Here is a 15,762-nt window from a genome sequence, read left to right as displayed (position 1 = left end):
CGCCCACAGCTTGCGCTTTAGACACGCACACACACTCCATCAGACACATACACACACACACTCTCTCTCAAAGACAATTGAATGCTCACCCACGCTGACGCATGAAACAGACCAGCTCGCCACGAAAAAACACTTACATTATCACACTCTGGTTGATTCACAGGCCCTCGAGCCTACACTGTGATTAGAGTTCACATCTTTGACAAATGCATCATTTCACGGAGAGAAATTACTTTCCTGCACTCCTCCCATTAGCCCCGTGTCTTTACAAACGTCATTCGAACCAGCGGCCGCGCCACGCAGCAGACGAGCTCCGTGCAAGGAAAGGTGGAGCAGCAGGTGACAAGTGGTGAGGGTTGGAGGCTGGGTGAGGGGGTGAAACAGAGTTTGCGAGCACAGATGGAGGAATGAAACAAGCAAAAGAGGGTGTGGCTGGGCTCACCATTCTCAAACCAGATCTCGCATTCCTGAAGGCTGGAGTACGGCACCAGCTCCCCTCCTTCCCCTCCTTCCAGCGACACAAGCAGTCCTGCTTCCTCCCTGAACGATGACCAGCTCATCAAAAAGAAAAAAAAAAGAAAAACAAGGAAAAAGAAGGAAAAGAAGGAAAATGCGTACGAGAAAATACGCCTGCAAGCGAAGCAGGGGAGGAGAAGTGCGGAGAAGCACACGAGATCTCCTTCTACCTTCCCCCCCGGTTTCCCTTCTGAAGCAATCTCCACAGGTTTCAGTGGTGATGCTGCCCGCTCACTTCAGTTGCGGTAAATGATACGGAGCCGGGCAGCTATGGCAGTGACGGGAGGAGCGAGAAGAGGAGGAGGAAAACGAGAGGGGAGGAAAAAGGGAAGGAAGAAGGAAGAACGCAGCAGTCAATGTGTCACTGGGGAAAGAGAAGGAGGGGGGACACAAAGGTGAAACCTCTGCGATGGCAGCAACGTGAAAAGCTGACAGGTAACCAAAAGCCTTCGCCAGAAAGAAATGAAGAGAGGACAAAAAAAAGAAGAAGAAGAGAGCGATACGAGCGGCACAGGGAGCCTTTCCTGTAAGCACAGAGAGGTGAGCTCTTCAATCGCCTCCGTGACTGCATTAGCGCTTAGCGTGTTATGTATAGATGTGAGAGGCGCACACTCTCTGTACAGGAACAGGAGTCCAGGTCTCCAGCAGATGAATGGTGCAGTGCTGCTGTTGTCATAGCAACCACAGAGCAAAAGGAGGTGGAGGAGGAGGAGAAGGGTGGGTATTGAGGCAGGAAAGAAAATGGCATAAAAAAAGAGGGAGGGAGAAAGGGAGGGTATTATTAAAGGGACACAGTTTTGTCGTTTGTGGACGGAGCTTCGGGGACATATCAGATCACAAGCGGTGAGGGAAAAAGGAGGAATGGTATTATTTGATCGTAACATGGGTTTCAATGAAACCTACACTGTTTTCCTTTTGGACCAAGACATTCCTGCCTGTCCTTGTTTTACCCTTGAAACTCTATTTGTACAGCTGCAGCCATGTTTCATGTCCAAACTCAAGAGGCTGCAAGTTTATTTTGTACCAGCTTCGCTTTTGTCAGGCGCTTCGTTAGGCTGTAAGCATCCTGTTCTAAATGTTTTTTATTAATCTCCTCCACTCACAGTTATTTCCCTCGGGTGACAATCCTAACCCCCTTGCAAGTCTTACCAAAAGGCCCAGAAAATGTGCGACGATCACAGGTCAAACTTCACTTGCTACTGAAAAGCAGTGATTCTCAGCCTTCTTTATCTCACTCACCACCACAGCAATGACAGAGAGGACTCAGAAACTTCAAATGAGAAAACCTTTGGCTTAGTGCTTCTCAGTTATTGTTATTTGACTTTTTCAACTGCCCATACAGTAATGTGCAACAGTCTTGAGCCACCCCTCATTTATATTTTACTACCAAGTAGCCAACATGTGTTAGGTTTTTTTTGTTTTGTTTTTTTAATACAAGACATTCTGTAAATTGGGACTTTTAGTTATTTAGTAGGTCTTTAAAAGTTTTCTTCTTTGGATAGTGGCTGCTTTTCACTAATTTTAAGCCTGGTCCTTGTGCAATTTGGCATATTTTGGTCTTTGCACCCTAATGACTTAAGAATCCTGAGGCCATTTCTGAGGAGGTTTCAGTAAACAGTAAAGTTATCAGCTCAAGCAGGTCTTTGCTAGCTTTTTTTCCTATTTCTTAAGGTTGAGACTTTCGAGTACTGCTCGTCTGCTGTAGTTATTTATGCCTGTCACTTCCTTTGTCTTGGTTTTCTCAAATTATTATTCGCACATCTTGAGGTTTTTTTTTTTTTTTTTAAATAAATTCAACAAACCAAATGGATACAAAAGATGTGTTTTCAGTGAAAGGCTCAAAGTTAATTTGAGATAAAATTTGATTCATCCTGTGAATTAGGTGCTTATTTATGCTTGAATCATTTACAGGCCAGTGTTAAGTGGCTTAACAACCAAACTACATTCATCTGAAAATGGTTAGGTACAAGGACTGGACTGAAAGTGAGGGAAAGGCCAGCCAATATCCAAAGAAAAACTTTGAAAGACAGAAAGCCTGGAAAACTATTGTTCGAGACTTCAATACTTTAACTTTAAAGTATTATGAGAAGGTGTGAGGTGGTTTGAGACTGTTGCACAGTAGTTGTACTTACATGTAACCAATAAGGTTACCAAAGTGTGTAAGGAATGAAAGCACCAGGAAAGATGTATAGCCTAGACTTTGTTGCTGCAAAGAGTCGTAATCAGTTAGTTATGATATTCATCACAGGAGTTTACAGACTTAGGAAGTGATATAAATCTTCTGTAAATGCATGTTGTCTTTATATTATGTGTAAACATCCTTGCAGAGCGCCTGGCATCTTCAGCCTCAATATATAAACTATAATCTTTATTCCCACACCAGACAGTGCAGCTCTTTCAATATTATTCAGTGTTTTTATCATTCCTTCCACTTCTAGTTCGTCTTCCCTGTGGTCCTTTCCTCTATTTACCTGATATATTTATAGATGAAAGATGGATCTGAGATTTTTCACTTTAAGCCTCACCTTTCTTTTACCTTTTCTTTACATTAAAATAAGCAACACCTCAACAATCATTAATATATTATGAGTTTTCTCATTTTCAAGTGAGCTTCTTTTTTTTAAAGTCTTTTTTGCGTTCCAATCTAAATTGCCATAATCAGAACTTGATTTACTGATTTTTTTAATGTGTGCATAAAAAAGGGCAGAAAGAACGATCAGCCTGATACACGTTTTATATCTGCCTAAATAAAAAAAACAACAGCCAATGGCTGCGCAGCCTAGCTATGAGTGGAAACATCTGGTCTGGTTTTATCCTATTTAAATGCACCTCTTTAGCTATCTCATGGGAGCTGCAGGAAATCCCACCTGACACTGAGGAAGAAATGGAGCGCAACTACTACAAATACTCAAACAATATACCACATTAAGTATTAAGCTTTTGTGACAGAACATGGTAGCACATTTTCTTTGTTTCTAGTCATTATACTAAGCTGAGCTAAGTTAACTGCCGAGATCATCATCTTAGAGACCCCCGGGCACAAATATTTGATGGGCCCAACTAGCTTCCTTCTTAAAGAATTAGAAAGAGCATACAGGCTTATATATGAGGAATGGTTTAAAATGGAGAGTGCCGTTTTTCTTACCGGAAATTAAAAAGTAACCATCTCAACTCAAATTCAGTCAAAGCTTTAAAGCATCTAACATTTGATTGAAAATGAAGCAGCCAGAGCTTTTTCATAAAAGTGTAAATCCACGGCGATTTCAGGCTGCTGCTGCTGCAGCTTCTAGATTGCGTGTCATCTCGCTGAACATTTTCTCAACAACTTTAAAGTTTACAATTCTGTCTAATAAATAAAAGAACTGTCACTTGGCAATTTTACTTGGGTTAGAGTTGCCTCCTTTTTTTGTTTTACTCTAAAATATTTTCTGGTTCATTTAGTTTGGAAATACTATAGCATTGAGCACTCATTTTTTTAATTGTGAAAAGAAAATCACATCTATACACTTGTTTTTCTTCCAAATTTGATTTTCAGACCAAAGAATTCTACTTAAAACACTTGTGGGTTTGTTATGTTTCTTGCCCTTTGGGTGGGTCCCCAGGCCTGCTGTTAGCTATAGCTTTACACTTACCATACACATAGCGTGTCTGAGCACAACCAAACATTACATTTTCATTAAAATGCAGAAAAGAACTTGGAGCAGAAATCTCAAATTTTGGGAAATAAGAGCAGTTTCAGTTTAGAAAAACTTCTATTATATTTCTACTATAAGTATTACCCCTTCAGTTGTGCACCACCATTCATCTGAAGTAAGTTCAACGAAAGGCAGCTACAGGGACATTTCGACTCCCCTCAAGTAACTTTAATGTGACATACTGTGGCACAGTGCAGAAGAACTGATGTTTGCACATAATGACACAGCACCTCATCTCTAAGAAAGCCAGACTATATTGGACGGTGACTAAAATATGTCAAGTACTTCTGTTGCAGCATTTAATCCAGCCACTGCTTTTCCTGAGGGCATCGTACTTAAACATTTCAATTACACCTTTCTACTCTTAACCTTCACTCCTTATTTTTCAGCTGCGACAATGGATCTGAAAATGTCACATTTTCCCTTTCAGCGGAACAAATGATTTGGTGGGTCGGCAGTGGCTGGGACAGTGGAAGGAGGAAATAATGACGATAATTGAAGAACGATTTTCTCAAGGTGCAACGCTGGGTAAGGAGGCGTGGAGATTGAGACGTCCCAAATGTCAGTGTTCATTTCAAAAATTCACTGAGGATACCAGATGCAAATAAGACATGAGGCTGGCCAAGGATGGGTGGAGAGAGAGACAGAGATTGAGACGTCACACAAGAGCTGCTCATATAAAAAATAAAAATAAAATAAAATATGTGAAACGTAAGAGAATTACAGATGGGTTATTGCATGTTCAAACATCTGTTCCTATATGATGCTGGAAGATCAGCTGGCGTTTAATCTCAGAGGCAGGTAAATTAATTAATCAGGTGAAACCTGTTATTTATTAGCTACTGTTTAATTATGCTTTTAGGGCTACAAATAACAGTTTCAATTAATCTGACATTTTCTCGAGTCTAAAGATAATGATGGTCTAGAACTACCAGATTTTTATTACTACTTCTTAGCCAACAGATTGCTGTAGGCTTTAAAATGTATCAAATGAAGCTTATTAGAAAACCCATAATTGGACAAGAACTCTACAGAAGAACAAGTTCAAAGTCAGCGACAGTACATTTCTTGAATATCAGCAAAATCAAAGTGAAGATCGATATTTTTAGACACAAAAACCTTCAAAATGACCGAAAGCCCCAACTTACAACTGATACAACACAAAGCTCTCCATAGAACACACTTAACAGGACAAAGGATGTTCCAAATGGGCCTTGCACATAGGTAGTTTTATATAAAGTGAGCTATATGTTTGCTATATGGTCTTCTACGTCTGTTCAGAGATTCTGGCAGAGGATATGTGAAGACACATTCACATCATTCAATTGCTGTATCCCAACCTCACCCACTGTGCATTTTAGGTGATGCAAGTGAATTAGATATAGAAGCAAATGCATCACACATAGTTCCTACTGCCTTATGCATCGCTAAGAAAACTATCCTCATGAATTGGAAATCAAAGAATGATTTATGTGCAACTCAATATAGAAATTTACTTCTAAACCCCGTTAGTCTGGAGAGATATCATTCCTCTTTGAAAAACCGATTGGGTGAATTTGATTCTCTCTGGCTTCCACTGATCAGTCCCATTTCTTAGTGGGGGTGGTCATTGTGTCTTGGAGGTGGACCCAGAGGCCTTCTTGGGGCTGGATTGTAGTTTGAACTACTTCTTGCGGCTTTCCTGCAATATTTTCACAGCTCAGCAGGTGGCCACGAATCGCTGTCATAATGTTATTTTCTAATCAAATGGAACTATTTTTGTGTCATGCTTTCCTCTGCTAGCCTCGTCCACATTCCCCAAATACTTCAAAAAATAATAAAAAAAGATTCTGCTGAGCATGACTCAGATACACCATAATCTTATTGCAGTCTGCTGTATCTCTGCAGGAAAACCCCCAACAAGGGAGCGTGTCTTTTCTTTGAACGATTCCACTGTAAAATAAATTTAAAAGAAGACAAAAAAACAAAAACAGAGATGCAGCATTTGTGAGAAGTAGCCAATTTAGCAGAGCTCAACTGCTTTAATGTGGATTCTTTAAGACCACCCACACCATGAGCTGTAAAACCTGACTAAGCAGTCCTGCACACTGTGCTTTGTTAACCCTGACCACTACTCATGCCTACATCAGTGACCGCTTACAAGTTAGCTAAGTGTAGTGCATTCCCACTTATTCACATATTACTCCATTATTGTGAGCACCACAGAGACAATAGATTTTAGATATGCTCATATCACTGTGATAATTGAAGCAAAAGTGGGTGAAAAATTAGGCTGTATAATTAAATCAAGGCTTTTCTCAGGTTTTAAGGCCAAATGCAATTTTCCACTTTTATGCTGCAATCCATGGGGAGGCAGTAATTGTATTGATTGTAGCCATTAATTAGGGGAAAGCAGTGTAATCTGGGGAGAGATGTTGAAATAATTCCTCTTAAATGTTTCTGAGTGGAGCAGGGCCAATCAATCAGCTGGGGCGACATCTCTGGTGAGCCTGACACTTGAGTGAGGTGTTTATTAAAGCACAAATAAGCAATCAGTGATTACAGCTCATAACAATCAGCCACTAAGAGATAAGTGCGACAATGAGCCACTCCAATTCTGAGACAACAGTGGACTAAAAATAGAAAACATAAACAATGTGGACGCAAAATCTGTCAAACGCACATGAAGATGAGGGACAGATGAGCCCTGTCAGTGGTTTAATGTACTACAATTAAGTGTATTTATATCTGGTACTTGTATTTAAGCATTTACCACTACCCTGCATTTATCAGACAGCTGCAGTTACTAGTTACTTTATCAAGATTTTTTTTCATGCAAAACATATCATTAAAACAAGCTCCAACCTTCAGGGCTTAAAAATGAAACCAGAGTATAGTTCTGTGAGAAAGTATTTGCCCCCCATCCTTATTTCTTTCTTTTTTTGTTGGCCACATATTCATGGCCACAGTTTATGAAAGAGAAACTGAAACAGGGAGTTGTAGGCATCACTTTCTCCAATTTAAAGTGATGTTTCGGCTGCTGAGCTTTTTAGAAGGTTTTAATGGAATTATATGGTTTGCTATTAGCTACAGATCAGCCAAGAAGTTTCTGCTTCAGTCCTTAAGAGTGAAATAATAGGACTTTCATGACTTAGCACTAATAGCAGATTTGTGTGTCTGTGTGGATCCATTATGGGTGTAGCTTTCTAACCAAGCTTGCTGGCATTTGTTGAGAATTTTAACTCAATGTTTGCCAACACTGAGTTAAAAACAGTGTGTGATGCCATGGCGGCTAAATGTATCTTTTACTGTATATAGTGTAGGGATTCAGGCACAACATAAAAACCACCGACAGAGTCTTTTTAGGCGATCGGGAGTATTGTGGTGCATTTCATGGACTCTCTCTCATTTTTGGTTCTTAAGAATTTGAATGGTTTGGGCTCTTTGTCATGTTCCTTGATCCAATCATGAGCAAGTTTTGTGAGGGAGACCAAAGCCATCGAGGACTGCCAATGGTATTAGTGGTGGTTGCTGAAACCAAATATTGAGGAGACAGGTAAAACTGCTTGCTACGAACAAGCACTGAGTGGTTGCTGTAATCTAACACTCAGTGTGGCCAACCGTGGCAGTAGATGTTATCAGATATACACAGAGAAAGCAGCCTAAAGGTGCTGAGATCCAACATTTTCAGCAGGTTTTAAAGATGTTACTGGTTTCTAATGATAAAACAAAAATGTAGATTATTTTCTTTCCTTAAGTTGCTGCAGAATCTTTCCTATCGTTTAGTAGTTGTAGTTTAGCACACAGTGCCTTACTCATACATCAAGTGGATTACCTCTCAATGCCAAACTCTAAGTAATTCACTAAACGAACATCAATAACCTAGACCTTTCTGTGCACATTTGTTTAGAATAGATTATTCCTTAATATAGACAACTAAAAGGAAGTCATGACAATGCATGCAAGACAAGGTTTCATGACATAACACTGCATTGTAACAAGATTAGTCCCGCATGTCGGTGGTTTCTATGTTGTTCAGTGTATCAGCTAATCTTTCCATCTCATAAGTACCTTCATACTTTTTTGACCAATAGGGTGAAGAATTGTGGCATTACTTCCAAGTCCACAGGAAACCAGTAGTGATTACATGAAAAACTGACTACGCAGTGCCTGTTTGCATCTCTTCCTACTCCAAAAATCTGTCTAAGAAGTTCCCCTTCAAGAGTCTTCAAGGAGGCAGAGGGGATTCAATCAGAAAGTCAAGGATTCTCTGAAAAGGTCAGAAATTTCATTGCTATTTTACAAGGTTGAATAACTCAAGTCTTCACAAACATCACATTCTGCCCTCCTAGGGCCAATCAGGAGCTACAAACGAGGGCAGATAGAAGCTGTGACTGGGGGAGACCACCGGGGGGGATCAAAGCACTTTAGCCCTTTAGACCTACTGCTGTTTGCTCTCTAGCGCACTCCCTTCTCTCACCTCTGCAATATGTGGCACGGGAGGGGTTCAGGCCTGTGACTGTAACACCGCACACAAGCTCAGTACCGTCAAGCTGTGGAGGAAGTGGTGCTGCGTTGAATTAATTAAAGGGCGACAAAGCTGGGTAGACTGAGCTCAAATACAGTCTGCTGGTGGATGACACTTGAGAGCAGACACAGGTCTTTGAGGGCTTGAAGGACAATGGGCACTTGAGGGCTTTTGTGCATGCTGTCATTTCACTGACAGGCCGTTTTGGTCCTGTAAGTGCTGTAAAGTCATACTGACATGTGATTTGAAGAACAACCACTGGACATACCATATATAAGCCCTTTTTAATGCAAAAACCTTTATCTGGATTAAAGCAATTATATATTTTTTCAGTGACTTCACCATTTAAATAGACACCACCTTATGACAGACAATAAGAGATATGACACAAATCCATACAGATAAGCACAAGCTAATCCTGGTGAAAGTTACAACATGTTCACTTAAGGTGACAAGTGTAGTGAAGTGAGTCAATTATGAAACATAATCCATAGAAAAAAATCTGTTTAAAAAGCATCACTAAGTTTGAAAATCCCCAAACACACAACAAGCAGCACCTGACTGGTGTAATACATCAAGCCAAATGATGACATGTGTGAGAACACTGCAAAGAGACCTCTCCCTACGTCAGCCACAAAATAAGAATAGTACAAATGAGACAGTGCCGTGCATCATTAATCAAGCTATTCTTGGCTATCATGAAAACAACACACACACAAACACTCTCTCTCTCTCACACACACACATTCATATTTACAGATTCGTATGATGTCCTAAAAACTAGCTGCGACTCACGCAGATGAAAGAAGCCTTTTAGAAGCAGGCTGAATCAGCCACAAAACATCAAATCCAAGAAAAGCACACAAAATGCTCCTCAAACAGCAGAACAGTGAGGGAGGAGGTGGGGAGAAGAGTGTGATTTGGCCGGATTGTTCTGAAATTTAATTCTCGAGGAAAAAAGAAAGAAAGAAAAAGAAACCTCTGCTCCATCCGTCCACACACAGTCCTCTACAGCAGTGTGGCACACCCAGTTAAAATGGGAGAAAATGATGTGGTTATGTGATGTGCGTTTCCCCTTTAAAACCCACAGTTTGGATGACCCTGGAGAGATCATAAATCATTCTGTATGATGTAAAAATCACAGCTCCCCCCGGCATACCAGAAACGGTTAATGATCTGAAGTAGCTGGGAGATTGGTGCACCCTAGTGGTGACTACTGAGTCGAGCTTTATTAAACTCATCCACACCCACTCTGCTTCTGTGTGGAGGCTGCACGGATACTGGGTGAAGCTGTGCTGTCAATATTTCAATTCTCATTTTGAAAGCACAAGTAGAGCAGTAACCTTTGATGCCCAGACCGTCTTGTGTACCAAAACAACTGCTTCTCCCCATTGCAATAGTAGAGGGAACACAACACAGACTCATAAAGCAGTTGATGAGGAAACAGAGGGGAGGCAATTTTCCACATTTTCTGAATGTCAGTGATGACTGTGGAAGGAAACGATTAGTGGTAGGAGGTAAAAAGCAATAAAGGACGCCTGAGCCAACCGCAGCTCGCAGTCCATCATCTGTTCTTGACACTGTCAATTAGGTAGGACTTTGGCGATTACAACAATTGGAAATTACAGTGTTTGCCAGAAACCCGAGCTCAGCTCCACTTGCTTTCTACTTAGAATTAGGGGGGCAAGTAATACAGTAAATGATTACTGCTTATCAGCAAGCATCGGGGTGAAACATTGCTTAGTCTTGTAAAATCAGTTTTAACTCAGTATGCATGATTTTGTGATTAAGCTGCCTACAGTGGTACAGTGAAGGGCTAAGGGAGGCTGTGTTAGTACACCGAGTCTATGGGGGAGGACAGCCACAGGCAAATTTAAACCAGATTTAGCCCACGTCTCTATTGGCTGTGGCTTTCTTCCTGAACTCTGGTTTAAAAAGAAAATGACAACAACTTCAAATCCTGCACTCTGAGTGACTCCTCTATCACCTGCAGCATCCTTACCTGTGAGCTTCTTCATTGGCTGCAGCCTGACACTGATGGTCTGATGGGTGAGCAGCGGGGAGGAGGGCAGAGAGCGTGACACGCCCTCCATTATGCGAATATGCTGCATGCCCTCAGTCATTGAAAGAGGGGGCACGTTGTAGTCTCCTTCAAAGGCACAGTCGCTGTCTATGCTGCCACCTGCAGGATGGGAGGGAGAAACAGCATAGTATGAGATATTTTTCTGGACTTTAAATAAAGCACTGTGTTATAATATTAATGGTATAACTGCAGACTCAATAGCAAAGGAAGAGAAGATGAGAGAGGAAATTATCCTATGGTTACTGCGTGATCTTACCAAATGGCTCCACTCTGGATTTGTACATGCATTATTAATTGGACACCTTTCATACACAACAGCTACATTTTGCTAATAGTCTAGGTCTCAAGCCATTTCCGATATGGCAGCCTCGCTTCTGTCAGTCTGCCCCAGGGCAGCTGTGGCTACAACTGTAGCTTACCTTCACCAGTGTGTGAATGCAAGAGTGAATGAATAGTGGAATTGTAAAGCGCTTTGAGGGTCTTGAAAAGCGCTATATAAATGCAATCCATTATTATTATTATTATTATTATTATTAAAACAAAGAATTCAAAGGCATCCTCTTATTAAATATAATTTTAAATGCCCTTATTCTCATCGCATGCTCAGGTTTAGCCAAAAAAATCCAAAAAACATGTTTCAGCTTACAAACCTTAATCAGGATGTTAAACAGAGTTTGTGAAAAATCTGGATCTATTCTACTTGTCTTCCAGTAACTGACCGCATCCCTCTTTCCATGTAATGAGGAGCCAAAACAACGGAGTTTTAACCAAAGGAATTTATGAATTTCTGGATTTATAAATCACCTGACACTAAATATCTTGGTGTAAATGGCTGATTCAGATTTGACTGCAGTTTTATAAACTCAGTTTGTATTTTGATATTCATTCATATTATCTGTGATTTGTGCTATTGTGTGCAGTTTATGCACATTTGATTTAAATATGATAAAAATTGTTAGCTTTGTGTTAAAACCCTTTTGGGCTCTTTATATTCCACTCTCATCCAAGGTGGATATTTGCCATTATTGGTACTCCACAAGTGGAAGTCTGCTATTAAAGGACCACCACTAGGAAAGGTCCAGCGGTTCATGAAATATATTTATACTCCTTTACAAAGTCTTATATGCCAGAACACGTTGGATTTTCTTTAGGATAAAGATGACCACACCATTAGAAGGAAAAACATGTGATTATAGTTCAAGAGAGTGCCTTTCAGTTGGAGTTTAAATGTATCCCTTCCAAAAGCACCTCAAATAAAACCAATCTGAATGCAGGAAGCACTATTCAGCTAACATTTTACCCAGATTCCTTGCGCATGTGGCACATTACTGCACCTTAAAACATTTAAACAAATGCTGCAAATATGTGCCATTTCATTAGGGACACAAGAATCTTTGTGGAAAAGGTAGATATAGTTACGCTGATGCCCAACAATTAACCTTGGGGGTACATTCATGTCAACTCTACCTGTTAGGACTGAATTGCCCCTATTTCTTAGAGTGTAGGCTGACAGGTATAACTGAATATAATGGATTGCAAGGATCAGAATATATCCACTATTAAAGTGCTTAGTTGGACTTCTTTGTTCTGTTTCTTTTCCTGTTTGTTCACCTGCTGTAGAAACCGTATCACCCTCTGACAGAGGATAGGACCTCAGCCTGGTCGCTCGATCCTGCAATCAGTGCACTACTGATATTGAGCGCAACATCACTGGCGTGACCCAGCAGAGAGCAGCCCTGCAGGCAACACGTGCAGTTTACATCACTGCCTCAAAAGGCAGCCCGCCTGACCTCGGTCAGCCCCGCAGTAACACAATACCCAACAATTTTTATATAATCAAGGATTTTCTAACCATTTGAAATGTTTAAACAAGAAAAAAAGCACAGTCATGACCACAAGAGAGCATTTTATTTACGAAAAAAGCCTCTCACAATGAGTGGTAATTACAGAGCCAGTATAAACAACCACTTACCATCACTCATACCCCCCCTTTTCCTCTTTTGCTCTAAAACCCACAAATTATGACAACTTTGGTTTTATTTTTATTTTTTTAATTTCACACGCACTCATCAGCCAGCTGTCTGTAAACATCCATTTTGTGAATCAGTTCTAGCTCAGACTGCCCATTTCCCAGCAGACTGAGCTGTAAAACCAACTGGTCAAGGAACATGCTCGCGCCAGATAGCAGCAGCAACGGTGAGACAAAAAGCCATTATCAGATACCGGTCCCTGAGGAAGCCTGTATGATGGCTAGGAAGGGGGCAAATTGGCTGCTGTAATATAAATACATCAGTATTGAAACAATTGCACTCATAGAAGAAATGCCAAACACAATCCGACACACACATCAATCCCTCTGTGGCTCTGGAGTCAGTCCATCCATTCACTGGGGAATGTCACTGTGAGAGTGAAAAACAACAGCCAGAGCAGCGGTTGCTTTCCCCGGCATGGAAATTCTCCACATGTATGCAGACACTGGTGTGAATATAAAATAGCTAACTTGGTATTCTGATAGCAGTTGCCAGCAGTCAGGATCAGGCTTGGTTTTAATGCTTTGAAATATTGAACAAAAATAAACAATTACCGGTAAGCTACTCTCAATCAATTACCTGCTAAATAAATTAACAATTTTGTGGCCGTTTCTGTTAAAATAATCAGGACAAATACAAAAGAATGTGCTTTATTTACTTATTCGACTTTTTAGGTATAAACTAGCTGCATTTACATCCAAGACACCTTCATTTTAGTCATTTTAGACTTTTTCAAAGAACTAAAAGGTTCCTTTCATACTGTAGGTTGTGTGAGTGTCCATCACACTGTAAAGAGCTGTGAAAATTATGCCAATTGGGCCGCTGGCATGTGAAAAAGTGACAAGTTATTTTTGCAGCAACTATACTGTCAGCCTGTCCTTATTCCTGTAGAATCATATAATGCAGTTGTGTCAAAGCCACTGGCAAGTCTAAGTTACTCACGAGGTGTTCTTTGGTGAAGCACAAAGTTATGAAACAGGGACATGCAGATATCATGCCACCGGGCGACCGTGGCTCAGGGGAATGGGAAGCTCATCTGTAACCGGAAGTTTGCCGGTTCAATCCCCCTGCTCTCTCTGTCCTGGTCGTTGTGTCCTTGGGCAACACACTTTACCCTACCGCCTACTGGTGTTGGCCAGAAGGGCCGATGGCGATATGGCAGCCTCGCTTCTGTCAGTCTGCCCCAGGGTAGCTGTGGCTACAACTGTAGCTTGCCTTCACCAGTGTGTGAATGTGAGAGTGAATGAATAGTGGAATTGTAAAGCGCTTTGGGTGCCTAGAAAAGCGCTATATAAATGCAATCCATTATTATTATTATTATTAAACTGCTGGTTCCTCTCACTCCTTTGGAAACAGACAGTGTAGGTCTCTGAAAATAGACAAGGCGTCAACGCACCAGCGCTAATAGACGTGTGTAATGGTATCTGACAAAAAGACAATGCGATGCCCTGGGAGGAGAACTCATCAGTTCATCTGACATATGATTTCTTCTGTGACGTCACTGGTGATTAAAAAAAAGAAAAGAAAAAGAAACTAAAGTGCAGTACATACATAGTACTGCACACTCCACACCCAAACGTCTGAAGCTTTCAGTCAGTACTACTGAAAACACTCACCAATCTAGTTCATAAGCCAAGCGCATAGAACAGGGGTAGGGACTTCCAGGCCTTGAGAGCCGGTGTCCTGTAGGTTTTAGATGTGTCCTTGACCCAACACAGCTGATTTAAATGGCTAAATTACCTCCTCAACATGTCTTGAAGTTCTCCAGAGACCTGGTAATGAACTAATCATTTGATTCAGGCGTGTTGACCCAGGGTGAGATCTAAAACCTGCAGGACACCGACTCTCGAGGCCTGGAGTTCCATACCCCATAGAAGATGAGACAAAACCTGATTCCTGCACACTTTCTAACCTGCAACAATGTATTTATTAGAAATATAGTATAACTTATCAGAGGTTAATGAAACAGAAGGGCTATCTTATATGAGAAGTTAGTGCACTCTTTACAGCAGGTCATATTATTTAAAAAATTAATTAATTAATTAAATAAAGACAGAAATAGACAATTATTAACGTCCATCTATTTTCTCAGCTGCTATCCTAGCCAATGCCAGGTGAGAGGTTGGTAACCAATCCACTGTAGGGCTAACAGAGACACCATTAACCATTAATCACATTTGAACCTGCAGTCTATTTAGAATCATCAATTGACTTAACATGCATCATGCCTCTGGACTCTGGAAGGAAACCAGAGTACATAAAGACCAGCAGGCCTTGCAAACCCCAGAGTCTTCTTTCTGTGCTGACAGTACTCACTGCACCACTTTAATGTATCCTTCCTAAAAATTACACCTAATGTATAGATAATTATTGAAAAATGTTCCAGTTAACCTTTAGTCTCAAAATGTTCCCCAGAGGTTACATGTCTAGGTGATCCTGCAGGTATACATTTGAATAGCACAAGACCTACACTAATGAAAATAAAGTTTTACTAAATTCAACAGTGTTTCAAATAAATGTATTTTTCATGGTGTATAGTATGCAGGAGCTTATTTGCAATGCAGTAAGTATGACCCTCCCACTATGAAGGAGTTGCTCTGTGGGGCGTAAAATAATGTCCCTGTAATACGGACTCCGGTCCAAGAAGTTGAAATGCACTTTTCATCCAAATACTCGTAGTTTTAGCCAACATTCTTGTGGTGGAAAAGGCCCAAATCTCATCAATTAGTCCATTTAATTCTGGAAAGCCTCATTGAAAATTATGATAATCCTGAGAAAGATATTAAATGGTCTCATTCAGGTCAAAAATGAGAAGGGCAGAGAGGGAGCACCAGCCGCACTTCAGCGGTGAAATCCACAGAACAAAAGCAGTGAAGGGGAAATTACCGTGTTTCATTTTAGACTGCAATAAGAGTCGTGTACAAGGACCAC

At 40.8% G+C, this 15,762-nt stretch overlaps 1 protein-coding gene across 8 annotated transcripts in view; it reads right to left on the bottom strand.

The window, feature by feature from the left end:
* The window catches only part of tanc2b (tetratricopeptide repeat, ankyrin repeat and coiled-coil containing 2b), a 163,639-nt gene that overhangs the window by 65,575 nt on the left and 82,302 nt on the right, over positions 1–15,762 (bottom strand). For 6 of the 8 annotated variants that reach the window (XM_013908992.1, XM_013908993.1, XM_013908994.1 and 3 more), the window contains exon 5: positions 10,721–10,900. In XM_013908992.1, the coding sequence (XP_013764446.1) occupies positions 10,721–10,900 (180 nt within the window). Of the gene's footprint in view, positions 1–442; positions 949–10,720; positions 10,901–15,762 lie in introns of those variants that run through there. The other 2 variants (XM_013908997.1, XM_013908998.1) reach the window with 2 other exon arrangements.

Source organism: Pundamilia nyererei, unplaced genomic scaffold (genome assembly GCF_000239375.1).
Source record: "Pundamilia nyererei isolate P.nyererei 1_Seehausen unplaced genomic scaffold, PunNye1.0 scaffold00017, whole genome shotgun sequence".
In the NCBI taxonomy this organism is placed as follows: domain Eukaryota; kingdom Metazoa; phylum Chordata; class Actinopteri; order Cichliformes; family Cichlidae; genus Pundamilia; species Pundamilia nyererei.
This window is presented reverse-complemented; position numbering and strand designations above follow the sequence as displayed.